The sequence below is a fragment of the Hyaena hyaena genome, unplaced genomic scaffold (genome assembly GCF_003009895.1).
Source record: "Hyaena hyaena isolate Hyena2069 unplaced genomic scaffold, ASM300989v1 scaffold_614, whole genome shotgun sequence".
NCBI classification, from domain to species: Eukaryota; Metazoa; Chordata; class Mammalia; order Carnivora; family Hyaenidae; genus Hyaena; species Hyaena hyaena.
The window spans coordinates 1026216-1040756 of NW_024081244.1; the positions used below are offsets into that span (position 1 = coordinate 1026216).

At 52.1% G+C, this 14541-nt stretch overlaps 1 protein-coding gene across 2 annotated transcripts in view; it reads left to right on the forward strand.

The window, feature by feature from the left end:
* The window catches only part of LOC120248823 (butyrophilin subfamily 2 member A2-like), an 18125-nt gene continuing 3584 nt past the window's right edge, over positions 1-14541 (forward strand). The window contains exons 1-5 of one of the 2 annotated variants that reach the window (XM_039257312.1): positions 1-40; positions 7059-7170; positions 7428-7680; positions 8344-8691; positions 13919-14200. In XM_039257312.1, coding sequence (XP_039113243.1) covers positions 7596-7680; positions 8344-8691; positions 13919-14200 — 715 coding nt within the window. In that variant the 5' untranslated portion in view covers positions 1-40; positions 7059-7170; positions 7428-7595. Of the gene's footprint in view, positions 41-6929; positions 7171-7427; positions 7681-8343; positions 8692-13918; positions 14201-14541 lie in introns of those variants that run through there. The other variant, XM_039257311.1, reaches the window with a different exon arrangement.

Below are 14541 nucleotides of genomic sequence, written 5' to 3' on the forward strand. Positions count from 1 at the left end.
ATTCCGAGCTTCTCCTGACTTACCCGCTCCTCTGTAATAGGTAATGTGACATCCCACAGACAGATGCCTCGGGGCAGGCCTTGCACATTTTGAGTGAATGGCTCAGTGCGACGTAACGAGTCACACGTGAAGCAGGCATGCGGGGGAGGTTTGGGAAGGCAGTTTTCATGTGCAGTGTGGATGTGGTCCAGAGAAGCAAAGGCGCGTGATCACTGAAGGCGTGTGCGGATACAAGGTTGGGGCATGGGCGCCACTTAGCTTTCTCACTCACACTGAACACCTGCTGTGTGCACGGCTCAGTGCTGGGACTTGTAAGGGGAGAGGAGAGAGGAGTCATAGGGTGCAAGTGGCTGCGGAGACGTGCACGGGGTGAAAGGGTAGTAAACTACAAGGGCGCACGGCGTGCAAGGACGCGGGACAGAATATAGTAACCGGCAAAGTCCCGGGAATCAGAAGAGCCTGAGGACACGCCGGACTGGGGACATCTGGACTTGTTCTTGGCGGAGGGGGGCGCGAAGGCTGCGCAGGGATTCAAGGGGCGGAAATGGAGAATGATCAGGGTGAGAGAAGGCTGGGCTCGCAGGGGCGCGACCGGAAGCAAGCGGGGAGCATGCTCAGCCTTCGAGGAAGCATTTGGGCACTTGGGGAAATATTAAGCCATGCGCTTTGGGACGATTACTCTAGAACAAAGCGATACAAGGGCCGGATTGAGGCCTGTGGGCATGCGGGGGAGTGCCATGGGGGTGGAGAGGGTGCTGGTGCTAGGCCCAGATCGCGGTCTCCCCAAAATTCCAAGACCACCAAGGAGTCCGAGTCACGTATGCAAAAGCAAAGGGCGTTTATTCGGGCTCAAGCTCACTCTCAGACCTCACCAACGCAGTGGATCCGTGCTGAGAGCCCCGAACAAAGGAGTAGGGTTTTTATTACATCTAGGGCGGGAAAGGGGTGATGGGCGGAACTACAGTGTGACAGGACAAGGCGACGGCAGAGGTTGATACAGCGAAGAGGGATTGGTGAGTTTAAAGCAAAGCGGGCCAGAATAGCGGCGGGAACGTCCGGTACCTCCCAACCTTCGGTGATTGGTTCGGACAGGGGGAAGCGCGATGCTCAAGCCTGCTGAGTCACGCCTCAGAAACTTGGGCCTTCTAATTTATGGGGCCCAAGGCCCATAATGACTGAGTGACATATTGACTTCATGACCGAAGCCTGTCATGGCGCTGGTTTGGTTCTTCATTCCACCCTCAGTCATGTAACTGGCCCAATCCTGGGTCAGTCGGGTTACTACTGTCTTGGTTTAGGGGTTGATATTGGGCTCTGAGAACCATTATCTGGATTGTATTTATGCGCTCCTTGATAAAGGCCATTAGTCTGTTAAGGACACAAGGCCCGAAACTTAATATAAATATCAAGATTAACAAAGGGCCAAGGAGGGTTGAAATTAAGGTTGTAAGCCTTCAGCTTAACAGGGGGAGCTGTTGAACCGTGACTCAAACCATCCCTGGTTTTGTTCTCGTTCCCGTTTTCGCTTAGCCAGTCCCTCTCGAACTTTAGCTAAAGATTCTTTTATTACACCTGAGTGGTCTGTGTAGAAACAGCCTTCTTCTCTTAATGCTGCACAGAGTCCTCCTTGTTGAAGGAATAACAAGTCCAGCCCCCTTCTGTTCTGAAGGACTACCTTGGCCAGTGAGGTTAGGGACTTTTGTAAATGAGATACTGAAGTTTCTAAGTTCTGTATATCCACGTCTATGGCTGCCCTCAAACGGTTATAACTACTGCTCTGTACTGCTAAGGCCGAAATTCCGGTACCAGCCCCGGCAAGCCCAAGGCCTAACAGAACAGATAGGGTGAGGGTCGTGAACGGCTCACGCTTGGTCCATTTTGAGGGCTTGGCATCGGTTATAGCCTGAAAAAGTTCTTCGTCCGTGTGATACAGAATCCTGGGAACTAATTGTACTAAAACACAAAAACTCTTCGTATTATATAATATGGTCCCGTGGACGCAGGGAGTTAGTCCCGTAGTACAGGCCCACCAGCCTTGTTTAGGTGGAATTAGGTACCCAGGGGAGCTGATTCGATCTGTTCTATCGCATAGATGCTGATGTGTAGCGGGTACATGGCCCAGACATAGGTCTTGTCCTGTCACCGACTGTAGGGTGAGTAGTATTTGCCCAGTCTGCTGCCAGCAGCATTCTTGTACTCGGTTAGTAACACTGTAATTACCTAGAAAGGCTATTCCCTCATAGTAGGGGGGCTTGGGGTTAAAGCATAACCAACAGGACATTGTTAAATTAGGTCTCGACTCATTTAGTATTTGGTAGGTGTGGGTCATTAATGTCCATAAAGGATCCAAATGTTCAGTCACCGCTAGGGTTTGGGTTCCAATGAGTGGGGACTAAGGAGTCGGTGACGGTATTTGGCTTAGGTGTGGGCCTGGGGGGCTAGGATTAAGTTCAGGCCTATGTGACTGGTTGACTGTTACAAGTTGCTTTTGAATGGAGAATAGGAAGCCTATGTCGTTACCGGGGAGCCAGATTCGAATGCCCCATACCTTTGCCACCAACCAGTTTTTTGTTTTGCCCTTAGGAGTGAGTTGAATAGAGATTGGGTTTCTATTGGTTGGACTAGTTTCATTATTGGTCCGAACAAGGGTGATTAGGTCGTTATTGGATTGTTTGACCCATGGAGCGATAGTTTCACATCCCCAGGAAGCACAAAAGTATTGCTCTGTGCCTCCGCAGGTGTCAAAGTTACCAGTTCCGGGCCGCACACAAAAGGTCTGTCGTCTTAGATTTTGGTGCTGACAGTCAGCACGAGGTCAGCACCCAAAAGTGTTACAGTCTACACATTGCCCATTACAAATCCTTGGATTTGCGTTGCAGTGATCTCCTGCTAGACTACAGAGATCTAAGTGGAAGGTGGGGAATGTAATAGACGCTGGCCCAGTTAATGTTACTTCTTGAACAGTCCGTTCTAGGTCCCTAGGTGTCACTAGGGGCCCTCGCAAAACCCATTTGGCAGTGGTAGGCTGGTGGGGGTTTAGGGGATCAGAGGAAATACTACATACTGTAAAAAGTAGGATCAAGAGCGTCGCAGTTTTAACTTGAGGGGGTCGTTGCCGTCTCGGTCCGCTCTCCATTGTGGGATGAAATTTTCTCGAACCGTGAGGGGGTCAGCCAGGCGGACGTGAGTGTGGTGAATCCAGGCGGGAACACCGTCGACTTTTAGAGCGGTGGGGATGGCCAAGATGACAGTGTAGGGTCCTTTCCACCTCGGCTCTAAAGTTTCCTGTCGATGCCTTTTTACGTACACCCAGTCGCCGGGACGGACCTTATGAGGATCTGGAGTAGGGCTAGCCTCGTAGATGGCCTTCAGACGGGGCCAGACATCCTGATGAGGACGCTGGAGCCTTTCTAAAAAGTACATTAGGTCGTAATCATCAAATTCAGCTAATAATTCTGATTTAAGGTTAGGAATAATGGGAGGTGGTCTCCCATACATAATTTCATAAGGTGTGAACCCTAGGGTATATGGGGAATTTCTTACCCTGTAAAGAGCATAGGGAAGGAGAGCCACCCAATCTCCGCCAGTCTCCATGGTTAATTTGCTAAGGGTCTCTTTTAAGGTTCTATTCATTCTTTCTACTTGACCTGAACTTTGGGGCCTGTAAGCACAATGTAGTTTCCAGTCTGCCCCGATTATTTTTGCTACATTTTGTGTTACCTGTGAGACGAAAGCAGGTCCATTATCTGATCCCAGTACTGCCGGGAAGCCATACCTGGGTATGAGGTCTTCCAGCAACTTCTTTGTTACCGTGGCCACGGTCTCATGTTTAATCGGGAATGCTTCTACCCAACCTGAAAAGGTGTCTATAAAAACTAATAGATATTTATAATTAAATTTTCCTGGCTTGATCTCTGTAAAATCTACTTCCCAGTAAGCTCCTGGTTTAGTTTCCCTGCACCTAGTTCCTTTTTCTGTAGGCCCGACTCGGGCATTGGTCAGTTGGCAGGCCTTGCAGGTTGTGACAATCTTATCAGTTTTGGAGTCTAACTGGTGAATTTTTAGTCCGGCATGTCGGACCAAGTCCTTTAGTTTTTGGGCTCCCATGTGGGTTGCTCGGTGCATTTGCTGTAATATCCGTGTTCCTCAAAGTTCAGGTAGGATAATTTTATTGTCATTAGGACGCGACCATCCCTCATTGCATTGGACCATGGGGAGACTCTGGATACGGGCTAACTCTTCCTCGGAGTATTTAGGGAAGTGTAGGTGACCCCGCGTCTGGGTAGTTCAAGGCCGTGATGAAAATGGGACCTAGGGCAGCCTCTCTAGCAACTTGTCAGCCCACTGGTTGCCCCGGGCAACGGGGCTATCTATTTTCTGATATCTGGTGCCGCCTGGTTTACAAAAGTAAGTATGACCGCAGATTTATTTTCCAGTTTTTCTGGGTCCATGGGCATATATGTGCGATACGCCTCCATGACCCTTTCTAGGAAGGCAGCAGGAGATTCCTCCTTTCCCTGTTGTACGTTACTAACCTTAGCCAAATTAGTGGGCCGCCTAGCGGCTGCATGGAGACCCCCCATTAGAGTCTGGCGGTAAAGGCGTAGGCTCTCCTTGCCTTCAGCCTTGTTGAAGTCCCAGTCGGGTCTAGTCAATGGAAACCTCACATCTATTAGGGCCTGATTCGTTGTAGGATTTCCATCTATACCCGGAACTAATTTTCGGGCTGCAGTTAAAATTCTTTCTCGCTCCTCTGTGGTGAAGAGAATCTGTAAAAGCTGTTGACAGTCATCCCAGGTGGGCAAACGAGTGAAAATCACAGAATCCAGTAGGTCTATAAGGTCTTCTGGTTTTTCAGAGAATTTAGGGGTTTGTAGCTTCCAGTTAGACAAATTGCTAGTGGCAAATGGCCAATATAGATGGGGTTGATTTCCCTGCTCATCCGGAGGACCAGTGGCCCTCAGGGGAAGGACCGTAGAATCAGCCAATTGCCGAGACAGCTCCTGGTGGGCCCTTCTCCTAGTATGCGGGGGACTACCTCGGGGGGAGGGTTCTGGGGAGGTTTTCCGGGAGGGTCGAGGTTCCTCCCTAGGCTCAGGTTGGGCCCTGGGACTGCTCTGGGGCCCTGAAGTAGGGTTATAGGGTGGGGGAAATATAAGGCTTTCTTCTGTGGCCCCTTGGAGGACAGGGTAAAGTGGGGTTGACTTAGGTGGGGGGCTTTCCCGGTGGCCCTTTGTTAGTACATTAGAGGGCGGGCCACGGGGAGATATGAAGGGCCGGAGCCAAGGTGGAGGGTTTTCGACCAGGTCCTGCCAAGTTACGATCTAAGGGACCTGGTATGGATGCCCAGGCTTGTCAGAAACAAGGTCTTTGACCCGGTAAATGGTGGGAAGGTCAAAGGTCCCATCCACTGACCATCCAACGTTGAAGGTCTGCCATTCGTTTCTGCAAAAGGTAAAGAACTTTTCTTTTTTTACTTTAAGTCCCAGTCCATCTGCTCTTTTCCTTACGTCCTTGAAATGGTCCAGTACTAAAGTTAAGGGAGTACTCTGAGTCTGTCCCATAGCGTCCTTCCAAACGAGATAAAACAACACAGAGAACAGAATTAGAACACAGAAAACAGAGAGCAATCCCCCTGGCCAGCAGAGGCAAGACTGAAAGTGAGACGCTGGCTCTGCGCCGTGTTGCGGGTCCAACCTGCAATGTCTCCCGAAAGCCGTGAGGTTTGGGTCTTGAACCCCTATCTGTTCCATGTGGGTCTGAGACGTCTCTGAGATGTCACGGCCCAGGGTCTCTAGCGCGTCCACCAGACCAGCGTAGGGCCCCAGAGACCGACCTCAAACAGATCAGACAGACAAGAAGAGTTAGACAAAGAGACAAATACACTTAACAGCCGGCGGTAGGCCCTACGTGTCGGGGTGTCCTTGGGGGTTTGGGGGGGAAATCCCGGACGAGCCCCCAAATGCTATGCCCAGATCGCGGTCTCCCCAAAACCCTAAGACCACCAAGGAGTCCGAGTCACGTATGCAGAAGCAAAGGGCGTTTATTCGGACTTAAGCGCAGACTCTCAGACCTCACCAGGGCAGTGGATCCGTGCTGAGAGCCCCGAGCAATGGAGGCGCAGGGTTTTTATCACAGTTAGGGCGGGAAAGGGGCGATGGGCGGAACTACAGTGTGACAGGACAAGGCGACAGCAGAGGTTGACACGGGGCAGAGGGATTGGGAGTTTAAAGCAAAGCGGCCAGAATAGCGGCGGGATCGACCGGTACCTCCCAACCTCCAGTGATTGGTTCGGGCAGGGGGAGGGCGGATGCTCAAGCCTGCTGAGTCAGCCTCCGAAACTCGGGCCTTCTAATTTATGGGGCCGTCTGAAGCCTGTCACGGCGCTGGTTTCGTTCTTCACTGGACTCAGCCTCTTACTGGCAGCGCATGAAGGCCGAAGAGAAGGCCTTTGCTCAGTGCCATCTTCCTGTTCCCGCTGGAATCTCACCTCCCTGCGCTGACCCAGCGTCTCAAATTCTGCATCTTTCACTCAGTTTTTGAATGAATGACGGGGTGTCCATAACGGCCACTGCACCTTCTTTTCCACCTCCGCACCCCCCCTGGGTTCCCTCCTTCACTCTCCCGGGGCCCCTCCAGCCCCCCCCCCACCCCCACAAGCCCAGCACCCGAACAGATTCCTCCGGCTTTGGAAAGGGGGCTGCTTATGTTTGCCTCATCACCCCCAACGCCAGCGCTACACACTCAGACGTCTCTCCTGGTGGTTACCTTGCTTCTGGAAAAAAGAAAAGGAAATTTTAAAAGGCCAGATAATCTCAAAAAACTCTGCAGCGGTGAGATTTTATAACTGTCTGTGTACTCTGCCTAGTAACTGGTGAGAAAGTAGACTCAGGGATACCATTGGCTGGTTCATCCACAGCCGGCCAATCCCGGGCTCCAGACCATTCCTTGACATCTTGGGACTCTGCGGTCAGAGTGGACCTGGTCCCAGGTCCTGCCGCTGCCCACACCGCGAGTAACGCGAGGCGAAGAAACGTATTTTCCCCCTCCGATTTCAGGACGGTTTGTTCTCTGTTTGTGACTATGAGATGGGACAGAAGAGGGACCACAGGAAAATCATCATTTGAACGTCAGAGGAGAAAAAGAGAACGCAGAAGTTAATTCTAGAAGGTAGGAAAGGGAGGGAGGGGAGTAGAGCTACCCCTCTGGGGCAGGGCTGGGGGGGTAGGTGGGAACCCACCCTGTGGGCGGCGGGGTCCCCACCTCGCAGCGCACCCCGGGATTCCGGGGGAGGGGGGAGGGAGGGAGAGGGGAAGGGTATGGAAAATATCAGGTGACACCCGAAGAAACTCAACTCTGGCCGGAGAAGAGAGCCGGGGAGGGCGGAGAACTGCCTCCCCGATCGCTGTGCTGTTGGCTTAATCCAGGGAGCGTCTACCGGGAGCTGCCTGAGCCCGGAGACAGCGGGGGCGCTGACCACCCCAGGGCGGGCTGCAGGAAAGCGGGACTCGGATCAGAGCTGGTGCCCCGTCTCGGTGGCTGATTGCTCCACGTCTGAACCCCCAGGCCTCCCCGCTGACCGGTCGGTGGCGCGGATGCAGCGCGCGCGCGCCCCCCGCTTCTGCGCGCGCGGCCCGCTTCTCTGCCTGGCGCCGCTCTGCTGGGCCGCCCTGCTCTCAGGTAGGGGCGCCCCGGAGCCCCCGCAGCCGTGCGGAGGGGAAAATGCACACCTGAGTCTGCAGTCAGGCCGGAGGTCGAGGTATTGCGGTTGGGGTCGAGCTGCGTTCGTTGTGCACAGGCTCGTTTAATTCACACCAGCGCCTTGGGCAGAAATACAGCGAGGGCCCCACAGGCGAGCTGCGTGAACAATGTTTAAGTTTTTGAGCGGCCACATTTAAAATAGTAAAAGGAAACAGATGACATATAGTTTAATATTTGTTGCTTAAGGCCACATAACCAGAAGCGCGTTATTTCAACTGTGAATTAGTGGGATTGTGTGTGCGTGGATCTTGCATTTAGGGCACGTTTCCGTTGGGACTCTCTAGTGGCTACCGGAGTGGCCCGCTCAAGGTCACGGTGCCCTCCAGGCCCGGGCTAGGCTGGGGGAGAGACCATCTCTGTGCGCGCGGGGTCTGGGAGATCTCCGTGGAGCTGTTGGAACTTGGTTCACAAGCCTCAGCAGCCTCAGCAGGGGGTGGCTGCCAGCCAGCCGCAGCTGGCACCCGAATCCTCAGCCCAGGAAGCCCCTGTGCCCTTAGGAAGAATAAGCCGTCTCCCAGAGTAGCCACTTCCTTTCCCTTCTTCCGTCTTCCACGGCTGTGCCCTGTCTCCTTTGCGGAACAGCCCAGTTTACTGTCGTGGGTCCAGCGGGCCCACTCCTGGCCACGGTGGGAGAAGACACTAGGTTTCAGTGCCACCTGTCCCCCGAGAAGAACGCAGAGGACATGGAGGTGCGGTGGCTCCGCACTCACTTCTCCCGGGCAGTGCTCGTGTACAAGGGCGGACGAGAGAGACCGGAGGAGCAGCTGGAGGCGTACCGAGGAAGGACAACCTTTGTGAGCGAAGGTATCAAAAAGGGGAGCGTGGCGCTCATCATACGCAATGTCACGGCGCATGAGGACGGCATCTACCGCTGTTATTTCCAAGAAGGCAGATCCTACGATGAGGCCATCCTGCGGCTCATGGTGGCAGGTGCGTCCTCATTTCATTTTGCTTGGTTGCTTTTTCAGTGTCCCTCTTACGGAGAGTTTCTCTCTCACCCCAAGCCCTTTGCAGATCAGCAGATTTTTGCCGAGAAGCCTCTATGAACAGGGAAAAGGGGCTTCCTCCTGCCTCCGGGCCAAATGAGTGGCTTTGCCCTGCGATAGCCCTGAGCCAGGGAGAATGCTTAATCCCTAGAGATAATTCTGTTTGTTTGTTTGTTTGTTTGTTTGTTTGTTTTGAGAGGACAGAGAGAGGAGAGAGACAATCCCAAGCAGCCTCTGCGTAGTCAGTGCAGCCTGACGTGGGGCTCGATCCCATGAACCTCGAGATCATGACGGGAGCCAAAATCAAGAGCCAGATGCTCAACTGACTGAACCCCCAGGGTCCCCGATCCATTTCTTCTTTCTAGTCAAGTTGCTTTTCATGACTGTGAGGGTCAAACACTATCCTTGATACTTTTAACTCCCCTTCCCGGCTTTTCTCCTCAGCACATACAGCCTCTTCCATAGAAGAGGCTTCCACTTTACTTATTATCCTGCTTATTATGTCTCTTCCACTCGAGACATTGTTTCCTATTTTGCTCCTGTCTATGCCCATGTCTAGAACAGATTGGGGGCCATAGCAGGTGCTCCACAAGTAGTAACTGAATGAATAAATGAATCTGCTGCATAAAGCTGTAGGTGATCCGCATCTCATCCCTGCGCTACCTTCATTCTGAGACTGAGAGCTGCTTCTTTAAACCCTTTCCTGTGAGCCTGCGGTCAGTCCATATTTTTAATCATCTTTGATGTGTGCGTTAGTCGGGCCAGGCTGGGTGACGCTCTGGTAACAAGCAGCCCTGCGAACTCACTATGTTAAATTAACAAAGGTCCGCTTCTGACAATGAAACGGGTCCTCACGGGCCAAGCGGGGCTTGACTTCCCAGGCCCCGCCCTCAGGGAGCGGAGCTCTGCCGTTCCCCTTAGCGAGGGCAGGAGGGCCTGGCAGATCCCCCGCTGGCTCATAAAGCCTCTGCTCAGAGGTGCTGCGTGTTATTTAGACTCACATTTCACGGACCAGAGCCAGTCACATGCCTCACTGCACAGGAGAGCGGAAGCACTATCCCCGCCGTGTGCCCAGGTGAACTGAAAAGTTTTGGTGGATGGCACTAAAGAGTACCTTTCAGGCTTTGTACCCTTTCGGGCTTTGTCACTGGACTTTTTGTTGTTGTTGTTGTTGTTTTGTTTTTTTAAGCTTTACAGTCCAAATCACAACCAGAACCAATCAGGATCGGGCTAACACCAGCAATCATTCACCACTCTATCTCCAGCATTTAGTAGATTGCTTGACATCTAGTAGGTACTTTAAAATAGTCCTGGGGGCACCCGGGTGGCTCAGTTGGTTAAGTGTCCAACTTCCGCTCAGGTCATGATCTCATGGTTTGTGGGTCTGAACCCCCGGGTTAAGCCCTGTGTTGACAGTTCAGAGTCTGGAGCCTGCTTCAGATTCTATGTCTCCCTCACTCTTTGCCCCTCCCCCCTTCAAAAATAAGTAAGCATTAAAAAATATTTTAAAAGGGGCACCTGGGTGGCTCAGTCGGTTAAGCGGCAACTCTTTGTTTTGGCTCAGGTCATGATCTCACAGTTGGTGGGTTCAAACCCCGAGTTGGGCTCAGCGCTGACAGCATGGAGCCTGCTTGGAATTCTCTCATTCCCTTTCTGTCTGCCCCTCACCTGCTTGTGCTCTTTCTCTCTCTCTCAAAATAAATAAACATGAAAAAAATAATATTTTAAAAAATAGTTGTAAAATGAATGAGTGGAAAAAAAGAAATTGCTGATTTACCTTTGGGCTCCATCTCATCACAGACATTCACAAGTTCATTCAACAAATACTCGGGGCGCCTGGGTGGCTCTGCCGGTTGAGCGTCGGACTTCGGCTCAGGTCATGATCTCATGGCTCGTGGGTTTGAGCCCTTCTTCGGGTTCTGTGCTGACAGCTCAGAGCCTGGAGCTTGTCTTTGGATTCTGTGTCTCCCTCTCTCTCTGATGCTCCCCTGCTCACACTGTCTCTGTTTCTGTCTCTGTCTCTCAAAAATAAATAAAACATTTAAAAAAAGACCAAATACTCAACAAGCCCCTCCTATGTTCCAAGTTATTGTTCCAACAAACTGAGGGTAAAGCAGTGAACAAAATATACCAAGTCTCCTGCCTTCATGGAGCCCACGTTCTAGGAGTGCAGTCAGCCAATAAATATTATAATTAATTATGCTGGGTCTTATACCCGATGGTGGTGAGTAGGGTAGAAAAAAGAAAGCAGAGAAGGGTTAGGGATACTTGGGGGGGGGAGTGCAGGGGGAAGGGGTAAAAGAATGGTCCTAGACAGCTTCCCTGAAAGGATGGCAATTGAACAGAAGCAGAATGGAGGGAGGGAGCTGTCCCTCTGGGGAGAGGGACCCTGCGTGAAGCCCCATCTGGCACCGCTCCTGGCACTTGGGGTCTTGGGGTCTAGATGGGGGACCATATACTTTCTCACTCAAAGTCTCTGATTTTGATAGTCAGAAGCATGGGGACAAGTGAAATCCACCAGGGCTAGTAGTTTGTCCAGCAAACTATGATGTACAGCCATCCCTTGTCTTTTTTTTTAAAGAGATACAGAACATGATTGGGGCGCCTGGGTGGCTCAGTTGGTTAACCGGCTGACTTTGGCTCAGGTCATGATCTCGCAGTCCATGGGTTCGAGCCCCGCGTCAGGCTCTGTGCTGACAGCTCAGAGCCTGGAGCCTGTCTTTGGATTCTGTGTCTCCCTCTCTCTCTGACCCTCCCCTGCTCACCCTGTCTCCCTCTCAGAAATAAATAAAACATTAAAAAAATTTTTTTTCAAAAAGAGAGACAGAACATGAGTGGGGGAGGGGCAGAGAGAGAGAGGGAGACAGAATCTGAAGCAGCCCCAGGCTCCAAGCTGTCAGCACAGAGCGCAACGCAGGGCTTGATTTCACAAACTGTGAGATCATGACCTGAGCCAAAGTCGGCCGCTTAACCTACTGAGCCACCCAGGCGCCCCTCCCTTGTCTTGATAAATACTGAGTTTGCCATTTTTCCCCCTTTGCCCAAATACTGATGGTAGTGAGAGTGACTGCTTTGTACAGATGAGTTCATTAAAGTGTGATTAATCACCAAGCCTGTTGACCCCCAGGGGAACCAGTGGGAATTGAGCCGGGAGCAATCAGGCAGGACTTCGGAAGGAAAGTGGCATTTACACCTCGATTTCTAGGAGTTTATCAATAATGGGTTTAAGGTATGCGCTGACTCTCTGGCCAGTGTGTTCTATTTTAAAAGAAACATTTGAAGACTGGAAAAGCCTTTAAGATACACATAAATCAATGGCATTTCAGTGCATCAGATCGATGGAAGTAAGGCTTAGGGGACAGTGTGACCCCCCCTCAATTCACAGATGGTAGGAGCCCCCGTCTTTGTTCCTGTGAAGGGCAATCTTGTATGTGGCTGATAGAAAATACTATGGCAGGAAGACTTCTCACCCTGGTGTCCTGACTGCTAATAGCAACCCGTGCAGGGGCCCGGGATGGGCTTGTATGCGGCCGGAACCTTCTGTCCTTTCCCCGTGGACACCACTCCAGCCTGGCCTGGCCTGCTCTGAGCTGAAGTGTACACTTGTTTGTTTCTTGTGTTCTCGTTTGCTTAATTGGCTGGCTGGCTTTGTCTTCAAGTCTACTGTCTAATGCTCGCCTTACTGAACCCCATTTTGTAGAATTCCCTTCCAACTTGCCCAATTCTTTTGAGTCTTATCCCACTGCTCAGTTTCTGTGTAAGCCTTTCCATATGCAACTAGGCTTCTTGTTTGTTTGTTTCTTTCTTCTTGGCAAAAATCAGATGGAGCAGGTGCCACTAGCCTTCAGCGATTGCTGTAATTTTGGTTTTTGTCTTTTCATTTGTCACGCAGCCCTAACAAAGGAGTTGCTTGGAAGCAGCTTGGAGGAAACAGTGTCATCCAACGATAAGCTGGAATTTTATCTTGCTGAGTTGTTCCAGAATAAATAAAAATAAGATAAGATAAGATAAAATTAAACTACATTAAATTTAAAAAAAGTTTGGGGGCACCTGGGTGGCTCAGTTGGTTAAGTGTCTGACTTCGGCTCAGGTCATGATCTTGCGGTTCGTGGGTTCGAGCCCTGCATTGGGCTCTGTGCTGACAGCTCAGGGCCTGGAGCCTGCTTCAGATTCTGTGTCTCCCTCTCTCTCTGACCCTCCCCTGCTCACGCTGTCTCTCTCTCTCTCTCTCAGAAATAAATAAATAAACATTTTTTAAAAAGTTTGGACGATCAATGGAGCCCTGGCTAACGGGGCGGAAGTCTCCTAAGACTGCATTTTCGGGTCTGGCATTGGTATATTCTCTTTTATTAGAGATTCTTTTAAAGACAGAATAAGTCGTAAGAGACTGCGTTCAGGAATTTTGTGTGATGTTCTGCTGACACTGAAGACGTGATATTGCTTCTTGAGGATGCCAGGAGCGTCCAGATCTTTCTACTAGTTAGATGTTGTGGAGGGACGTCAGGAACTCACCTGGCTGACTGAGCCCCCCAGGAGGGCAAGGGTAGGTGTACACTCTAGTTCTGTCCATTCTCCTAAAACCCAGCCACTCCTGATGGCCTGCGGTCACATGATGCCCTCGTTAGCCAGGAGAGAAGGGACAGTGATTCGAGGTCAAAAGTTTCCTAAGACTGCTGGCGGCGCAGGCTTCTGTCCTTGTCACACGCTCGGGAGCATATGGCCGGAAGCCAGTGCTGCTGAGAAGGGCTCCGGAACAGAAAGGGAGATCCTCCACGGGCTGCCTCAGGCCAGAGTGCACGCTCCCACCAGAATCTCTCACTGAACTGAACCAATCACCGAACACTCAGGAGACCGACGGACGCGTGCCGGTGTGATGGGGCCAGGGGAGAGCGCCAGGCAAGGTGCGGTGCCATCCTGTCCTCAGAGATCTCAGGACCCATCGGCATGTTGGTTCCTGGTGTTCCGCACCGTCAGGCTCTTCTCCCTCCCTTCCCTCTTCCCTTCACGGAAGGGGTGCTGGGGGCACGCGTGGGATACTCATAACCAGTTCTCTGGCCACTGGCCGCTTGCTGTCTCCCCCTTCCCGGGGCTCGCCCCGCTGAGAGCGGATCTGAGACCCTTTGGCTAAGACGCGGAAGCCTCCTTAGCTGAGCCCTGCTCTCCGTCCCCAGGCCTGGGCTCCAAGCCCCTCGTTGAGATGAAGGCGCATGAGGACGGAGGCACCCGGCTGGAGTGCAGCTCCGGGGGGTGGTTCCCGCAGCCCCGCACCGTCTGGAGGGACCCTTATGGTGAGGTCATGCCCAGCCTGGAGGAGGCTTACACCGTGGGCGCAGATGGCCTCTTCACCGTCACTGTGGCCGTGGTCATCAGGGACTGCTCTGTGAGGAACGCATCCTGCGTCGTCAACAACACCCTGCTTGGCCAGGAGAAGGAAACTGTGGTTTTCATTCCAGGTTGGTCCCCTGCACCCTGGAGGGCCGGGGGGGGGGGGTGTCCTCACACAGACAGACGGGGGCCTGGCGCTCTGGGAGGGAGAGCGTGGGGCATGAGTGTCCTGCACCCCAAAGACCTGGGGGCCACTCTCCTTGTCTCCAGGGCAAAACCGAGTAGTCTTCTCTTTTTTTTTTAATTTTTTAAAAAAATTTATTTCTGAGAGAGAGAGAGACAGCATAAGCAGGGGAGGGTCAGAGAGAGAGCGAGACACAGAATCCGAAGACAGGCTCCAGGCTCTGAGCTAGCGCTTAGCACAGAGCCTGACACAGGGCTCGAACCTACAAACCATGAGATCATGACC